General features: G+C 44.6%; 1 protein-coding gene across 1 annotated transcript in view; it reads right to left on the bottom strand.

Annotated features, from left to right (window-relative positions):
• Positions 1 to 1,280: 1,280 nt before the first annotated feature.
• The window catches only part of LOC104471359 (muscle, skeletal receptor tyrosine protein kinase-like), a gene marked incomplete at its 3' end in the record, with an annotated part of 29,993 nt that continues 13,402 nt past the window's right edge, over positions 1,281 to 17,871 (bottom strand). The window contains exons 6-7 of the mRNA XM_010086683.1: positions 5,307 to 5,431; positions 1,281 to 1,440 (exon numbers count right to left, since the gene is read on the bottom strand). Of these exons, the coding sequence (XP_010084985.1) occupies positions 1,281 to 1,440; positions 5,307 to 5,431 (285 nt within the window). The remainder of the gene's footprint in view (positions 1,441 to 5,306; positions 5,432 to 17,871) is intronic.

Here is a 17,871-nt window from a genome sequence, read left to right as displayed (position 1 = left end):
AACCCAAACCATTCTATGATTCTATAAGTGAATTGCTGACTGCAGTTCTTGCTGAGTTGGGTAGTTGCACCCTAAACCCACACCTTTCCCCTTATCCTTTGGGTCCTACAGAACTGGCATCCTCTGTTCAAGTCACCCAGGCACGCATTACTGCAGGCAGCAGCTGTAAGAGGTGAGAGAAACCAGGGCTGGAGGAGCAGGGCAGGCACAGGGCCCTGCCCCCAGCTTGCAGTACCACGTGGAGCTAGGCTGTGATGGCAAAGGGACCAAGTTCTGAGCATCGGCCAGGGACCAGGACACCTCTGCCACGGATCCTTCCAGAGCTGGGACGAGGCCGAGGCAGGCTCCTGCTCACATCCAGAGGGTGCTGCTCCTGCTCACTTCTGGGAGGGGCTGCTCCACTCTTGCTGAACACAGGCATTGAAGCTTTTCCCACCAGCCTAAAACACCTGCCCTCCCTACTGCATTTGTAGATCTGCCTTGTGGGGCAGCGCCTTGCCTGGGTTAAAAGCAAAAGCACTGAGCTTCTTATGGGGCAGAGCTTGCTGCTAGGTCTCAATGACCAGTGTAAGAAAGGGCATGGTTATTTTCTCAACAGAGCAGAAGCTGAGGCACAGAGGACAGGCAGATGCATGCCTGGCTGACAGCAGGACCAAAGCTACCACCCTGTGTCTGGAGTCCCAGCTTATTCCTCTTTCCTCTTACTAAACCTTCCTGCCTGTCCAAAGAGGGAAGACACAAGCAGCCCACTTGGTGTGACAAATGCTGTCAACTAGCTCAGACTATTAGTATTCCTCCTCTTTGGACCATCTTTTCCCCATGTGGGAGACATCCCTGAGAGCACAGGTTACCCCAGACACGGCAGGGTATTACTCTGACAGGAATCCCCGGCATTCTGGATGCAATGCCCTGAGAAGCCAAAGTGCTCATGAAAGCTATTTTCACCTTGATGTTAGGTGATACCAACACTGGGTCACAGCCTCAACTTCCTCAGCATGGATGAACTTACCAAGTGTCCTTCTGGGACACAAAGTACAAGATGGCATCAAACATTCAGGAAATGACAGCTGTGCCAGTCTCCAAAGTGTAAGAATATACGAGGAAATAGCCTGGCAGGGGATGCTCTTGTACTCAAATTTAGCCCCCTACACACTGTCAGCTCTCCGAGGCTTTCCTTCCTCCTCCAGAGTACTTCACACCCCTTTCCCTTCCCCCAGCAAGAAAGCTAGGACTGCCATTGCAAGGGTAAAAAGTTAATGAACATTTTTTTCCCAGCATACCTGAAACACTGATGGTTGCTGCGGCCTTTGCGGCTCCAAAAGTTTTGCTGTGTTTGTTCGTGGCAATGCAAGTGAACAGGCCAGGTCGGGTGACATACACCTGCAGTCTGGAGTCAACCACTCTGTCCTTGACACTTTCTACAATAGACCCTGCAGAAACCTAAGAGAGTGAAAAGCCCAGTGCGGTGGTGTTTCCAACAAAGGCAAACAAACAAACCAAGGAAAAAACTAAAGGCCTAGCCCCTAGACATTTAAATTGCCAGAGAAAGATGAAGCAAGTGGATAGAAGCGGCAGAGAGCTGGAGCTTCTGGCTTTATTTTGGTGTTTTCATAGCAGCTGACTTCACAGACAAAAGCAAAAGTTAAAGACTTCTCCTATTTCACACATCAGCAATTCTTTTGCAATTAATTCTCATTTCCAGAGGGCTATAGTCTCAGTTTTGCTCACGTAATTGATCTAGCTGATTATTCCAGGATCTCTTCTAGTAGATTGTTTGCCTATTCATGCCTTAGGAAGGAAGAGCATGAGGTGGCTTTGTAGACCCTGGCTATACAGAGGGAGAAAAGAAAATAGTTTGGAAGTTGTTAATTCTGTATTAATGTAACCACCGCCACATTTCTAGAGCAGTCATAAGCAAAGCAAGCGCTCTGTCTCCAACATTTTGGCAGATACCTGATAGATTTTCTTATCTCACACCTGGAGACGTGGAAGGGGCTGCAGATGTGGTGATTTTGGCCAGCTCTTTTCCCAGGTCAGAAATTCCAAGGTAAACGAGCTTGGAGCCTGCTGATTTGGGCCAGCTGGGCTTGATTTTATCCTCAAGTCTTTCCTGCTCATATGGCACTCATTAAAGTAGGAGGACATGGTACACCAAGACCCTACCTGGCAAAGGCAGTAGGAAGGAGCAGCATTGCCTCCTCTACCCTTCATACTGATAGGAAGCATCAAGTGCAATTCAAGTGAGATGTGGTTGCCTGTGGATCCCACCAGTGTGACCTGGACCTAACGACAGTGTGAGCTGTCTCTCTGGATCCATCCCAGTAAAGCATTCTACCTACACATCTCTCTGAGAGGGTAGACAGATCAATCTGGCCTCCCTGGAAGCTAGTAGAAAGATGATTTCAATGGGATCTGTGTCTGCTCCAAAAGGTATTAATAGTGACAATTGAAAAAGTAAGAAGGGAGGCATCCATGTTGTATCACATCTTCAGGAAGCAGATTCATTCCTCTCTGAAAAGAAAATGCTGAAGATAATATGTTTGATTTGCCATGTGCCTGGGAAGAAATCACTAAATAACCAGACCAACAAAATTATTGAAACTATTGCATCAGGGATAGGTGGTATGCTGGTCACTGTGCAAGTGCAGGGACCAGGGATGTTTTTTGGCCTTATGCTGTGAAGAAGGTTTAGGTGGATGGAACCTCAGGGGATATTTTTTCACAAGTTTCTCTTTTGTTACAGTGCTGGTCAGATTTATTTTTAAATTTTTTTTTCTCCTCAGAAACCACTCAGCACTAAGACACTGCTGGGACCTTCCTGGTTGAAAGGAGGAATCTCTTTACAGCCTGCCTCTGCCTCCTAGCATCCACCCGGGAGAGGTGGCAGCTAGTTTTGAGCTGCTTGGGCTGATTCAGTCCTCTCTCCCTCCTTACCTGTCAGGCCTCAGACATACCTCATCCTGTTAGCCCCACTCCTGGCATCACTGGACTGCCTGGAGAGGACGGAGAGGCAGGATTCCTCCTCCAGCTTGTGCCATGGGGGGAAAAGGGCACTCAGACAGCTGCAAGCAGTACAAGCGGTACATGTGGTCACATGCACCATGCAAAATCACTGGTGAAAGTGTCAGGTAGTTGTGCCTAGGACTTTCACACCTGCTAGCTGTTGTTTTCTCTGCTGGGTACCTCAAGCCATGTGTTAATTGATTCCCTTCCTTTTTTGAATATGTTCCCTGAGATTCTGTTACCAGCAGGTCTATTTTTAGCCTTTTAAAACACCACATCATCCACCACCAAAGCAGAGACCTCTTCACATCTTCATATCTGGCTAATTCTTTGCGGTGCTGAAAACTACATTTTAAGGTCCATGATTCCCCATGGTGCACAGTAGGAGGAAAAAGAATTGCATTTCTGTTTAGGTAGGCAGAGCAGCTGCTGCAGAGGGTTGTTTCCATCCTTCTCTTCAAAGGCAAATCAACAGCCTCAGCAGAGTCCCACTCTAAACCTCAGGACAACTACAGGTCGGCGTTCAGAGACTATAATGCCGCAGGCACATTGAATCTTCAAATGACTCACCATTGCTTGCTCATGAGCCAGCCCTCAAATGCACACACTCCAGTCCACATATTTCCTGGCCTGACTTTCCCAGAGACGGGCTCACGTTTAGGTCTCCTTGCTGTATTTAAGATGAGGCAGTCTGGAGCACCACCCTCCTTGGACTGGGCTTTGCCTTGCAGACAGGAATGGGACAGAGCAGATCTGACCAGCCAGGCATTGGCCCCAGGCAGGAGCTGAGCATCGTCTTGCACACAGCTCTCTGCAGGACCTACACACAGCTGGGAATGTGGCAGAGCATTGGTCTCTGCTCCGGAAATACCCTGCCCTTGCCAGGAACCCCAGAGCCACCTGAAAGGTTTCTTCCCCAATGGGGAAGAAGTCTTGAATGAACACCTGCAGTTGTCTCAAAATAATTATCACCAGAAACTACTGAGGGCCCATGGGACTCTGCAGTAAGGCTGATCTGCTCCCTTTCCCGCTCTCCCGAGCAACAGAAAATTAGAAAATTAGCCCCAATCAGACTGGATGACACAATAAGGTTTAGAGGAGACAAGAAAGGCAAGAAAGACAGCCTGCAGACTAACCCAGCTTCTTTAATAATGTATTTTAATACATGGAAAGAGGAGACACAAACCAGGATGGAGATAGCCTCCTGAAATAAGGAACTGGAGCAAGAGGATTTATTGGTCCTGTTGGACAAGCAAGTCTACAGGAATGGCCTTGGCCAGACAGTGACCAGAAGGACTTGGGGTTGACAGGCGGTCAGTGAGAAGGAGTGTAGGCAAATTACCAACCTGCACGCAGTGGCTGCTCCACCTGCCTCGACAGCATCATGCCCTGGGACTCACATCCTTAAAAAAGCTGTTGGAGGACCACAGAAAGTATAAAACATCTTCACTATAACTGTGTGAAGACTGGAGGAAACCTGAAGCAAGCTCAGGCTCCAGAGCTGCTGTGACTGTGGTGCACCACTCACTCCTGGGGAGGTAATATCAGGCGTCAAGAGGCTCTTCAGTTCAGCTGAAGGGAAGGCATTCCAATAGCCTACACACAGACCTGAAAGCCAGATGAATTCAAAGCAGGCACCTATTTTAAATGGTCAGGATAATTAGACCACAGAACAATTTCCTGTGAGAAGCAGTGAATTTGCATCTCTTGGTACCTGCCACTGAAGAGGGTGTGCCTTTCTTGAGGACATGCTTCTAGCCAGGAATAAATTGGTGACATATTTCAGCGCATCACCTAGGCCAGTCTAGAAAATTTCAGATCTATTAATCTGCAAATATGTTGTATATATATGCTGTCCCACAGGTATTTTGCCTCAAGACTGTTTGCTCTACCTAACTACCTCAGATTGTGTTATTTTGTCAAATAAGCAATTTTGCCATGTTATTGTTACCACATTAGGAGAAAGGAGAGGAAAAGTAGCTGCAGAAAATATTTAAACCTGTTATAAAGTCCTAGAAATCCTGGCTCAGAGGAAGGTTGTAAGCATCCAAACATCTTGGTCTTTCCAGACCCCAACAAATTAACACATGCAACACCCTGGAGAAGAGGCACAGTGCTTTGCAGAGGACAAAACTGCAGCCGTGAGGTGAGGCAGGCTCAGCTTGATTGCACAGCGGAGCACTAAGTAAGGCAGAAATAGAAACCATGGGCGCTGGCTCCCAGCCCCACATTTTAATTCTTGGGCTAACCTTCCAAGGCTAGCAGCCCTCCAGAGCCAAAAGCATGAAAAAAGAGGCACTTACAGCTTTCCCATTTTCCAGCCAGGTGACAGTGGGGACTGGAAGGCCGGTCGCTGCACACCGCAGTGTCACCACAGACCCAAAGGTGATATTTTGAGATTGAGGAGCCTTCAGAATTCTGGCAAAAACTGCAGGAGAAGACAAAGGTGCTAGTTGAACAGTGATGTAAAGCTGAGGCTGTGCTGGCATGAGGGTGCTTCCTCGCCAACAGGTCTTGGAGTAAGCCACGGCACCCATGAACAAAAGCAGAGCATAGTATGGCCTTTTGCGTGACTGTCTTAGAAGAGGGATGAGGACGAGAAAGAAAGCGATTGGTGTGGTTATGCTCTGCACCTTACAGACCAAAATTTTGCTTATGGAAATTTCTGCATCATCTTGAGTTCCACACCTCAGAGGAAGAAACATGCAAAAAACCAAGGGCAAACTCATCGGTAGCGTGCAGATGGGACAGTTTACAGCAAATACACAGCAAGCTACCATGCTGCCCTGCCAAGGGTGACCTCATGTGAAACTTGTTCAAAACTATCAAGGAAGACCACCAGTGTGGCCACATACTGTGAAGGGTAAGGGTCAGATAAGCTCCTCAGTGTGATTGCAGTAATTAGGACTTACATGGAGAACCACAAACCCCAGCATTTTCCATGCCATGACAATCTGCCCTAAGGGGAGAGGGTCCGACACTGTGTTAAGGGGGAATGGCCAGCAAAGACTTCGGGAAGCTGCGATTGCAGGGGGAAAGGAGGGAAAGTAGGTTTTAAAATTTGCTGTTCATCTCTACTGCTCTTGCTTCTTTTGTTGCATGGTTACTGGGCAGTCTGAACAGTTTGAAGATAAGCAAGATAAGTGCCTCCTGTGCTGAGATTTTTTTTTTTTTTTTGGTGAAAAGAAGAACTGAAGTATTTTTGCTGAAAATTTATTTCAGTCCAGGAACACAGCTCTGATGGCCCTCACAAGCTGCATTTCAGCTGCTATACTTGGACTACATAAAGGAAAGCAGAGAAAAGAGACATTTCCCATGCGGAACATTTGAGTTTTGACCCAAAAATTTTTAATGGAGATGCCTGAATGTCTCTGCAAAAGCAGGTAGAATAGTTTTGTGCCATTTCTTACTCCAATTTCTCATACTTAGTGAGTAACTCTCACTCTCTACCTTCTGGGCTGCACAGCAATGACAAAAAGTCTCCATCAGAATTTTTAGTAAGCAGGGGAGTTTCTCTAGGAGTTCTCAGAGAAGCCTGATATCTTGTCTGCCACTTTTGTCATCCGTATGGTTCCCCTTACCAACATAACTGATCATGTCATCATCTTCTGTGTCTCTGTTTGCCTGCCACACCTCTTAGCATTGGCCACTGGTTGCTTCCAGATGGAGACCTGCAGTGCAGAGCAATTAGGAGACCAATGAGGGGTCCCTTCAGAAACTGAAAACCTGTGCCTGCCATTTGGGATGGAAAGGCTTCAGCTGCAAAATTTCAGTTGGAATAAAAAAAAAAAAAAAAGTATATGCTTTCCAAATAGTTCTTCCATCCAGTCCTGGCCAGGGAAGAGGCTGAGATTTGTGTTAACAAAGAGCCTAAAATCAGATTTTGCTCATAGATAAGAAGCATCAGGAGTACATTTCAGCGTAGAAACTTCTTTGTCTCAGGACCACAGCCATTCAGTAGGCTTCTGGGCAGGGTTTTTTAGGAAGATTAAATTTAACATCAGTGAAGTTAAAATGGTGGGAGGATACATATTATATTCAGCTTCATAATAATTCCTGTATGGTCTCCAAGCCATCCCCCACTGTCAATGCTCGGTGCCACTTGGTTAAAGTGAAAGCAGAGCAGCATAGGATACGCTGGATCCTCCCTGCCCCTCAGTGAGGCAGCAGGTACAAAGCTCCACTACTAACGAGGAAAGTTGCAGTCACTGGCCAGGGACTTTCCTGATGAATAATAAGTGAAATGAAACCTATGCCTTAAGTTTCACTTCAAGCCATTAACACCAGATGGTTATGAATTCAGTCCCAGGTGCCCTGGGCCAAGTTCATAATTACTTTTATACTTTGTTCAGAAAAATACTAAACTTTTGGACCTGTCCCCGAACAGCAGTTACGTGCACATGGCTCCCACTGAAGCCAGCACATTAGCTCCCAGAGCCAGAGTACAGTCCTTAGTGCTTTTCTCATGCTGTTGTTGGTTTCTCAGTGTGATGCTGGGACCCTGTCCACCTGACGACTCTGCTGCTCTGGTCCTGCCCAACATAATTAATGCCGAAGTGACAGATTAACAGTATTCCGACAGCTGGTGCCAGACACAGGTGTGTATGCCTTCCCCTGTACTGGCTGCTCTCCCAAAATCTGTGAGGATCTTTCAGCCAGGAGAAAAAAAAGCACACTTTGAAAAGTATGGCAGTGGCACAGGCAGGGAGCAAAGCCACAGCAAGCATGGAGGCTGGTCTGGCTCATGTGTGATGGCTGTGGGGAGCCCAGAAAGCTCCATCCTGCTCCCTGGTGTCCCCTGGCCAGTGCTGACCACAGCACTTGCTTTAGTAGCCCTGCACACTTCTGGCATAAGCTGTCCTTCACCAGCATAGGGAAGGCAAAGGGTCAGCCCATTCAAGCCTAAAACACCAAATACAGGGATAAAAAACCCTGCAACAGCTGTTAAGCATCCACATTTCTTGTGGAAAGTACTGCAGGTGTATTACCTAGCACAGGGAGGGACGGATAAATAAAAGTGGGTTCATAAGGAAATTTCCAAAGTGTGGAAGAATGAAAGCTCCTGCTACCCCCAGTGCCACCTTGTGCATTTCCAGGACTTTCAAAATTAAAGTTACAGATTTAATACTTTGACATTTCAAGTACATAGATTTGTATGCTTTTAAAAAGTATTTTACTTAAAGTTTAGCTACTTCATGTAAGTACTTAGCTCTAGATACCGTGAATGGAAGAACCTAGGATTTTGAAAATTATTTTATTATTAAGTGAGAAATTCCTTGGAACAAGGGCTGGACTCCCCAGGTCCCAACAGGCTTTGGAGCACTGCTGACTGGCACACCCAGGAATGTATTTTCCAAAGGGCTCTTCATTGCTTTGGGAAAGAGCATTTAAAAAAATTAGCATCAACTATTTCTCAGCCCCATCATCTCTTGGTAGATAACTGACACACCGCCACTGCTGGTAGACTCGGGTGCTGTGGGAAAGCCAGGAGAGGTTGTGTGAGAGCAGCCAGTGTCATCTTCCCCCAGTGCAAAGCGGAGCGATACCACCGGAATGAGCTCAAGGTCCATTTCAGCAATCGGATTATCAAGGAAATCTGTCCTGTAGCTAAATGGAGGAACCCAGCCCCCAAAACGATTACTTTTTTCTCCCCTGCTGTATTACACCAAGAAAGAAAAGAGGGAAAGCTGAGGAAGAAATGGCGACCCTGATGGTGCCAACCTATGCAACTGGCCAGGAGAAGCAAGTGAAAGGCAGGAAGAGGAAGGAACAGGAAATGGCCATAAGTGTTTGTAAAATTCACATTATTTGATGGGCTCATGACATTGTTTTGTTTTCATTGGGCCTCAGAGTGAAAACTCCCAACAATCAGGTAATTTTTAACACCTCTGCTACTTGCTCTCCTTTTCCAGATCCTCCCAAAAGGGGATTTTGCCAAGTCTTTTGCCCGTTAAGCTATATCACCACAAGGTTAACAACGTTCACATCAAGGCCCCCAGGCTCTCAGCACTGGATTTACCCAAAGGCATGCCTAAAAGCAGTTAGGGACAGCAGGAGAAGAGGGTTTATTTATTTATTTATTTAAGCGGAAAATAAAACAGAGGAGCTGGAAATTAAATCCGGACAGCTAAAACCCAAGCCAACATGTTAAGTTTCATTCCCAAGCCCCCTAATAAATGTCCGTTCTTTTACAGCCCTGCTAAATGATGTGCTGTGCACTGCAGGGTTTGCTAGGAGGCATCTGCACTGTGGCCAGCTGCTCTCATTTCTGAGAATGAGGTAACATCATCCACTCCAAACAGCAGAGCTTTAATTCAGTCACAAAATTTTTATACTATAAAAAGATTAAAGCAGGGTCCCCCCCTCAGCCCCCCGGTTTGAACGTCTAACTCTTTCCAGGTGACTTTGTTTTCCCATCGCCTTTGGCTAAGCTGCGTTTCATTTCCAGGGTTTGTGGCCCGATCCTGCAGTCCCAGCAGATGCCTGCCCCCTGACTGGGTAAGGCCTGTTTTTTTGTTAAAGCAGGCTGGATTGGGCTACTTGCATCCAGGCAGCAGTATGGGTGGCCTGCGGCCATGCTGCTGCTTGTGGGAAAGGACAAAGTGATGCCCTGAGCTCACAGGAAACCCTCCTGCGCACAGCCCTGCTGCAGGAGGATACCCCTTTTAGCCTGGGTGTCATAAGCCTTAAGTCTAGCTTTGGTGCACCAGATCCAGTCAAGCGCTGGTTTTGGGGTATGGGGTGGTTTTGGTTTGTTTGTTGTTTTTTTTCCTTCCACAGCCTCCATTTGCTTTGGTGAACCTCAACTTTCAGAGAACATGAGCAACATTTGCCAATGGATGTGTACTAACCCAGTCTGTCAACCTCTGCACGTATTCACATCCAAGACTTTGTTGCTGGTCTGGCATACTGTAAAGCATACCTGATAGTCCAAACCAAGATAAGGTCACTGAGAGCTAAACCTGAGTTAGCAACTAGCTGGCAACAGTGGGTGCATGATCCCTTCCTGCCACAGTCTGGGCTTGGCCCAACACACCAGCCAGACCTGGAGTGTCCGTACTGCCAGATATGTATCTCAACCTGCTCCACTTTCCCTGACTGTTTCACTTTGGTCATGAAAAATGGCCTTTTGGGTGAATACGGCCAAGTTTTATGCTGAACATTTTTTCCAGCTAAGCTGCAAAACAAGGTGGGTAAAGGCAACTCCTATATGCAAAAACATTTTACTCTGGTACAGCTGGTGCCATGTTGAGGACCGATGTGTCTCTATCACTGCGGGAACCAGGAAGCCACACATCACCTCACTTTCCTGATATAAACACTTTGGCAAAAGCTTTGCACTGTGTACTGTTCATGTGTTAAGCATTTAGGAGCTAAACTGCAAGCATTTTTTTTTTCACGTTTGCCGATGTTCCAGTAGCTCTTTCATATCTGAAGCATGACAGATTGAAATGACTTCTCTACAGAGGATTTCTCTGGGCTTGAACTTTGCTTACTAATCTGTGAAAAATTGTTTATGCTTGCCACCTATATGTTCTGAAGCACCACAAACGTGCCAATATGTTTGCAGCCTTTTGCAATGAGAATTCCAGTCATCTAAATGCCCATTCAGACTCATTCAGCTCACATCCATTCACTCTTCCTGAAAAGTCTAAACCAGACAGTCAAGGAGAGGTAACAAAGCAGAGGGTCTACCATTTTCTTCCCACTGCTGAGAGATGAGGGGAGGTCTGAAAAATATGTTTATAAACAGATAGAAAGCTGCAACATTTGTGTTTTCTGACATTTCAAATTAATCCATGCAAAATCCCAACAATTCTTGAAATACCGGGGCTGAGAACAGGCCACATATCAGGCTCGTGGATCAGCAGTCGCAGAGAGAGCCACGCTGATCTGTGTGCAGCAGCTGATCGCATGCCAAGAGCCAGGGCTGAACAAGGGAAGCACAGTCTCTGCAGCTGACACTGCAGGACCGAATCCCAGCTCAGAGAACAAACAAATTCTTCAGTAAGCATGATCAGCAGCTCCTCTCTCAGCGACAGTGACGGGCTCTGCACATGGCTCACCAAATGCCTCCATATGGGAGAGGCTTGCATTGTACCTCTGCCACTGCTCAAGGCGTCCTGCTGCCTTCCCACCCTCTTCCAAAACTGCTGGGTTAATCATCAAATCCCAAGATAACTTCAAGGTCAGTTTCACTTTGATCTCTGAGTATTTCTTATCAAAACTGCAATACTCATCTTCTTGCAAGCCTACCAAGTAATCACGAAGAAGAGTAAAATGCCACAGGCAAAGCTGATATGAGACACTTCCACTTATCAAATTGATTACGTATTTTTATTTAATCCCTGTCCAAACATGCTTATTGCCACAGAGACACATGTATACAGATTGTTGAAAGAAAAAAAAAATTGTGCAAATGCATACAACCACTATTATTTCTCAAGAAAGCATTATTAGGTGTGGGTCCCAGAGGAGCAAGCTGCAGAAGCACTGTAAGCAAGCAGTACTTCATCACCTGCCTGCCCCTCTCCTGGTTATCATGCTAATCTGGGAGGAGAACCCCCCAATGCATTTGAAATATCAGCATTTTGTACAAAATCTCAAAATTTCCAAGCTCTTCTGGCTCCTGATACATGATTTGGGAGGTTTGGGGTTTGTAGTAGTTATAACACCTCATGCAGCACAGGCCAGACAGGACAGCAATACATAGACACTCAACCTGGAGCCTGAGGCTGTGAGATGGGCAGCAGTGACAATTCAAGATCTGTGTGGAATGGAGATGGAGGAAACCACAACATCTCCATGCTGAAGCATATGCCTTCAGATTCTAAGCTCTGGTGTCTAATATCAAAGCAATTTTTTCTTAGACAGGCAACAGCTTTTCAAGGTAACCTTATTCTAGGGTGAGCTCCAGGATTTATGGATGGTAGCACAATTTGCATCAGCAGAAGGACTCATTTCATATTAAATGCACCAGCCAGCCCAGGAACTTCTCTGCTGGGAAAGACTTTGCATTGCATGTAGATGTCTCTGGAATCCTAAAAGCACATCCTGCAAATATGCAAAGCTATAATAACCAGAAGTAAAATGTAAATAGATAGCTTATATCCTGTGTAACTATATAAAACCTGTTCTGTACAAGTGTTCATTTCTATATACAGAGCAAACACCAGATTCAAGGACAAGTGAGGATAACGTGTTCAAATTACTTCCCAAGGAAACAAATAAGGAAATTCTTTTCATGTCAGTACTGGTCTTATGTATGTGTTTGGTTTCTTTGAAGGAGAGACCATTCTAAATCTCCCCATGCTCCATCTTTTCTACAATATTGAGACACCCTGTGTGCCATTTAACTCTGCCATTACTTGTTACTACATGTGAAACTGGAAAAGTTCCCAGTCTCCTGAGTCAAAGAGAAACTCTTTTGCTCATTCCAGTCATGATCATGACCCACCACAACCACTGGCAAGGTTGCCAATCTGCCTGCGCACACTGAAATCTCCACAACTGTGCACAAGTCCCCTTCTCTCTCACTCTCAGGAATGGAGCAGGCAATTATGGGAATCAATGGGACACCCAAAACTGAGATAAGCCCTGCAGCATCCTGCCATCTGGTTTCCACCAATGAGTAACAACGGTGCCATAAATTTAATTGCATGCTATGTGAAAAGTACTTCGTTTCATCTGTTTTTAAGTGGTGCTAGCAGTAGCAGCTACGATGTTTCCTGTTTTGGGGTGATAGCAAGAAGCCTGTTCCCTGCTCACATTATCCACTATGCATGTTTCATTTTCAATGCTGAAAACTCTGCTAGTCCCTCCTAGCACACAGATCCATCTTCTTTCCCTCTTCTCAGCTCTTAGTTTGAGATACCCTTGTTGCAAGGGGCTGCCTGGGGCCGTATTTAATTTCAGAGGTGTGAGGGGACCATTCCTATACAGAGCAGCACAATAGCAGAGACTTTCTATTCCATAGCATTGGCACATACACCCTAGAAATATTGTGTTACACTAGAACAGGCATTAGTGCTAGAAGTAAAATCTAGACTTGTACAGTTTGGAAGAGTCCTTTACAGAGGAAGATAAGATCAGGGCTTCCACCACCACCAAGGCTACCGGAAGGAGAAAGATGGAATTGGTCCTTGGAAGACAGAAGGCATCAGCCCCAGAAAAATGGTATTGGTCCACAGAGAACTTACCAAAACTGGACTTTTTAACTGATTCTATAAAATTTACAGGCTGCCTTTAAAACCCTCCTTCCTCTGTCTTCATCCTCAGCTCTATCTTGGTTTCTCAGTGTGAAAAGGCAGTCACTTCAGAATGGTTGTCTCAGTTTGCTCTGGCCCCTTTATCTGACAGCTACAAATATTCTCTATCCTTAAGTCTCTGTTGCTGTGCAGGAAGCACAGGCTTCCTAACTACCCAACACTGTTCACGAGACAGAGGGATTTTGTCCACAATATCTTTTTATTCCTAAAACCATAATTCATGCAATGATGTGAGAAATTAATAGAAGTGCCTTTCCAAACTCTTTGTTAGGGAAAACAGGTTTTTGCAAAAGGAAATACCAGGCTGAAATGCCCATTAAAGAACTGCTCGTATATGACTTGTCAGAAACCTCATGCTCCCAGGAGGGCTGCTTTGCAGCTCCTCAGTGCAGGAGGCCACCTCGTGACAATTACTTGAAGGCAGAGTGCCCTCGCGCCTGTGTCACAGCAGAGCAATTCTCAGGAATAAACTGAATAGCTCACGCTTGTTTGTTCATCTGCTGAACATCTGAGGCTCTCTTCTCTCTCCTGTGGCTTGCCCTGCTACCCTCTAATTAGGGCTACGGTTGTATCTGCAGCATCTGGGAACCTCAGGATGACTCTGGTTTATGCAATAGGTAGGAGGAGATTTAATGAGATATTCTGGGCTTTCAGTTACACCCATGCCACCCTGCTGAGGCCAGTCAATTACTTTGGTGTAATCACAGGCAAGCTCAGTACTATTTTCTTTCCCTGTAATGCTCCCTCCCCCAAAGCCCTTTGAAACTTTTAACAGCAAACTGCAGTATTCACCATATACTGCCATAGGACACTGCCTGCAGTTACATACACCAGCATCACCGTGAACAGGGAAAGCAATCCTTTCACAAGGTTTCTGCCTCTGCTCACAGCAGAGCCAAACACTCCTCCTCAGTGTTGGTATCAGAATTTCCCTGAGGAAATTTTGCCCAGCACTTAACTGCAAAACTGCAAACCTCCTTGTCAGTCTTCTATTTGGCAATCCATCTCATTCAAAACATCCTACCTCAGAAGATGGCACAGATAAAAATTAAGATTTCACAGTGACAACTTATCTATGGGCAAGGTGGCAAGAGTCAGAGTAGGCGTGCTGACTGGCTGCTTTGGTATCTCTTATTCCTATTATATCTACACCAAGTAGATGTGTATTGACACAAAACTGTAGAAAACTTTCTGGATGGCACATCTGGAATCAGCTTTCATTTGAAATAGGGCCCATCTCTAGAATGTGGTCCATCCAAATTGATAGATTAGCTGGACTAAATACATTCTTTCATTGTTGTTACTTTAATTATGGTGAGACTTTCTTCTCTTTTGATTTATCTGTGATGCAAATTTATCTCAAGAATTAAGAGGTCCACAAAACAGATGAATGAAGATATTGCTTTCCCCTTCATGGTCATAGCCTGCTAACTAAATAGCCAAGGCACTGCTTTCTGTTGTCGTCTACTCTGCTGTCCCCTTACTGCCTCCAAGAATTAGACAAAACAAGTAAAAAAAACCCCAAAAACCAAAACAAAACCAAAACAAAAAAAACCCCACCAAACCTAGACCAAATATACCCATGTCCTGGCACATCCTTCCCTGTGAAGGGATGATTCTCCAAGGAAGACCTTCCTATTTTTAAAGCTAAGGCAGTTCTCACAAGTGGCTTGTAAGGGAACATTTTTGTGGCCTGTGGCAGGGTATTATTATAGTAGCTAGTAATAAGCAATAAACTGTGGGCAGGAAAAGACTTCTGTCTACCAAGGTTGGAATGCAAAAACAAACAACATCTAAGTCAGGGGAGTGTGAGGAGCATTACTTCTACTCTTGGTTTGTTTGCTTTGTGTTCTGTCACATAGTAGCATGGGATGAGGTGGAGCAGCAATTCAACAGAGGGATGGATGAAACTGCCCCAATAAAGAAAGAATGAGTAGCCCTCAACCAATGTCCCATTCAGTCAATTGGAAACTGCAGGGAAGATTGAATTCAAAAATGTTATTATATCCATGGAGAATCCGGTTAGTTTCTCGATGAACACACTGGATCTTCCAGCATTTGTCCTAGATAATTTGTTCATTTGTTTGTTTCCTGACAGATTTACAATTGCTAATTTCTAGACATGCCTTTGTACAGTGACAACTTCAAACCTAAACCTTACCACACAGTATACTCCAAAACTCCTGAATTCCACAACTCTCTGGTGCCACAGGCTGGAGATCAAACTCAACTTCACATAAATCACAATATGGAGGTGTATCTAACTCATTACACAACCAACAGGACCATCTGTGTATTCTTTCCTTTCACATTACAGTCCACGTATTTATGGCCTTTTTCTTTCTTGTTCAACATTAAAAATGCATCACTGGGCAAACTGGGAACATCAGAGGTTTCACTGGCTGAGTGCCAGAAAGGCACAAGAGGAAGGTTGTTCTTTGTCCTCAGGGGAAGAAAAACCTTTTTTTCAGGATTTCTGCACACAAAGTCACAGTATAAAAGGCTAAAAAGCACAGTAGACAATTCAGACTGCCTTCCTACAGCAGAGGACTTCTACACACATGCTTCTGTTGTAATGGAAGGACACCTCACAGAAGAACATTCTACCTGCAGTTGCATTAGTGCCTAATCCACCATAACCCTTTGTGCATTTTAATGGCAATAGCTTCATTCATTTCCAGAAAATGCTCTTTCCATAGTTGAAGCTAAAAATTAGGCTGATAAAGAAATACGTGGTTTATAGCTTTATGTCTCCTCTATAAACAGGTGTTACTTCTAAACTGTAAGCAATTCACAGTCAACTTTTCAATTTCTTCTATGACTATTTTGTTTTGAAGAATGGAGAACAGTAGGACGGGACCCCATCCTACCAGTTCATAAAGTGGCACTTTCCTTCCTCCAAGGAGCGAATGAAACATTCTCCAAAACAGAGCAAAAAAATCTCTGCCAGAACACAGAGCCCAGGCTAGGCAATCAAGCCTGTAAGTCATTGCAAAACATACTGTTTTAGTGATGTTTTGCAATAGATGCTTCTTATTTGGTGCAGGAATTGTATATACTTTGAATATTGGTTTTAAACATGATATCTGAAAAAGACAATAAGATACTAAAGCAAGACCATCCATCAGAATTTATTTTGTCCATTAAAAAAAACCCAAACCTATCAAGCAGCTTCTCTCTGTGTTTGAGTGACCAGCAGGCTCATAACAGGAATATTCCCTTGCCTCTTACCAGGCAGGAGCTCATTGCTTTAAATTTTTTCTTTCAATGTCATACAATTTATGCACAATGGGTATGGAGAATATAATTGTTACACAGGTCAAGTTGTGGGGACTTCAAAGAATGTACAGTTTTAGGCAGCAGACCCAGAAGCTGAACCTGATGAGTTCTTACACAGGTTTTGCTGAACTGGTCCTATTAATGGAGTGAATCAATGTCACTGCAAATAGCAATGAAAAGTGAAATTCCTTCTGGTCTACAATTTATGTTACATGAACAGCTGTCCAATGCATGAAGGAAAAAATAGATGAATGTCTCCCTAATGCTGTCTATTATGCAAACCCTACAATTTCAAATGCTCAGACAAGGGCCAAGAAATGCATTCTTGGCACAGACTAGAAGTCTATACCTTGCCCTTAACTTTAATTCACATCAATGGGAATTTCTGCACTTGAGGAAAACTGTAAACATTAATGAAGGCAATAGCTGCTCTCCTATTTATTTCTAAAGGAGTGATCTTCAGGTAAAACTGGATATAACACCCCAGCTGTCTCAGCCAACATCTTATCAATAAACTTCAGCTTTCAGACATCTGTGTGAACTATAGATCAGGTAAGCAAGCACATGATTCTATTCTGCCGTAGTCCTAGATCTTGGATTTATCCAGGAACCTCCTAGCCACACATTCACTTTGGGTATCAGTACAGCAATCAACAGGAAATTTGTATAAATCCGTCAGCAAGGTACTGTTTCACTGAATAGATATATGCTCTTCTAGGGTCAGCAGAAGTGACCATTATCAAAACTGATAATATAACAATTAAACAGCTAGTTAGCAAAATGCTTAAGATGATAGAAAATGAATACGAAACTATAGGTCAGAAATGTTACCTCCAGGAAACTAAAAGCACATTTCTTGGCAAGCAGACAAGATTATAATATTGTTCCTTTATCTCAAAGCACACGTTACCTCCTGTAGCCAACTCTGGACATAAATGAGCAACAACAAATCATTCTCACGTTCTACTTTTAACAGAACCAGCAAACTGATCTTTGCTCATTTGATTTGCTTTGTGGAATGGTGTGGAGAAGGCTTGTTTCCACCTATTGTACTTCTGCCTCAAGCCAGTACTTCTACTAGTCCCTTTTTCCGTAAGTTGCATGGGCTGCAACTGATTTGGCAAAGGAACCAAATGGGTGAAAGCCAACTCAACACACCCATGCAGCTTCTACACAGCTGGAAAACAAGCACACTGGTGAAGGACCACTTCATAGTTACCCCAGCACATGTCAGAAAGAACCAACCTGCTCCTCCAAGGTGTCCACTCAGAGCTAAACCAGAGGTGTATCTCATTTTATTGCTACAGGACATGTCAAGGTC

This window comes from Pterocles gutturalis, unplaced genomic scaffold (genome assembly GCF_000699245.1).
Source record: "Pterocles gutturalis isolate BGI_N339 unplaced genomic scaffold, ASM69924v1 scaffold15201, whole genome shotgun sequence".
Lineage (NCBI taxonomy): Eukaryota > Metazoa > Chordata > Aves > Pterocliformes > Pteroclidae > Pterocles > Pterocles gutturalis.
The sequence above is the reverse complement of the archived record's forward strand: the minus strand, read 5'-3'. Positions and strand labels throughout refer to the sequence as shown.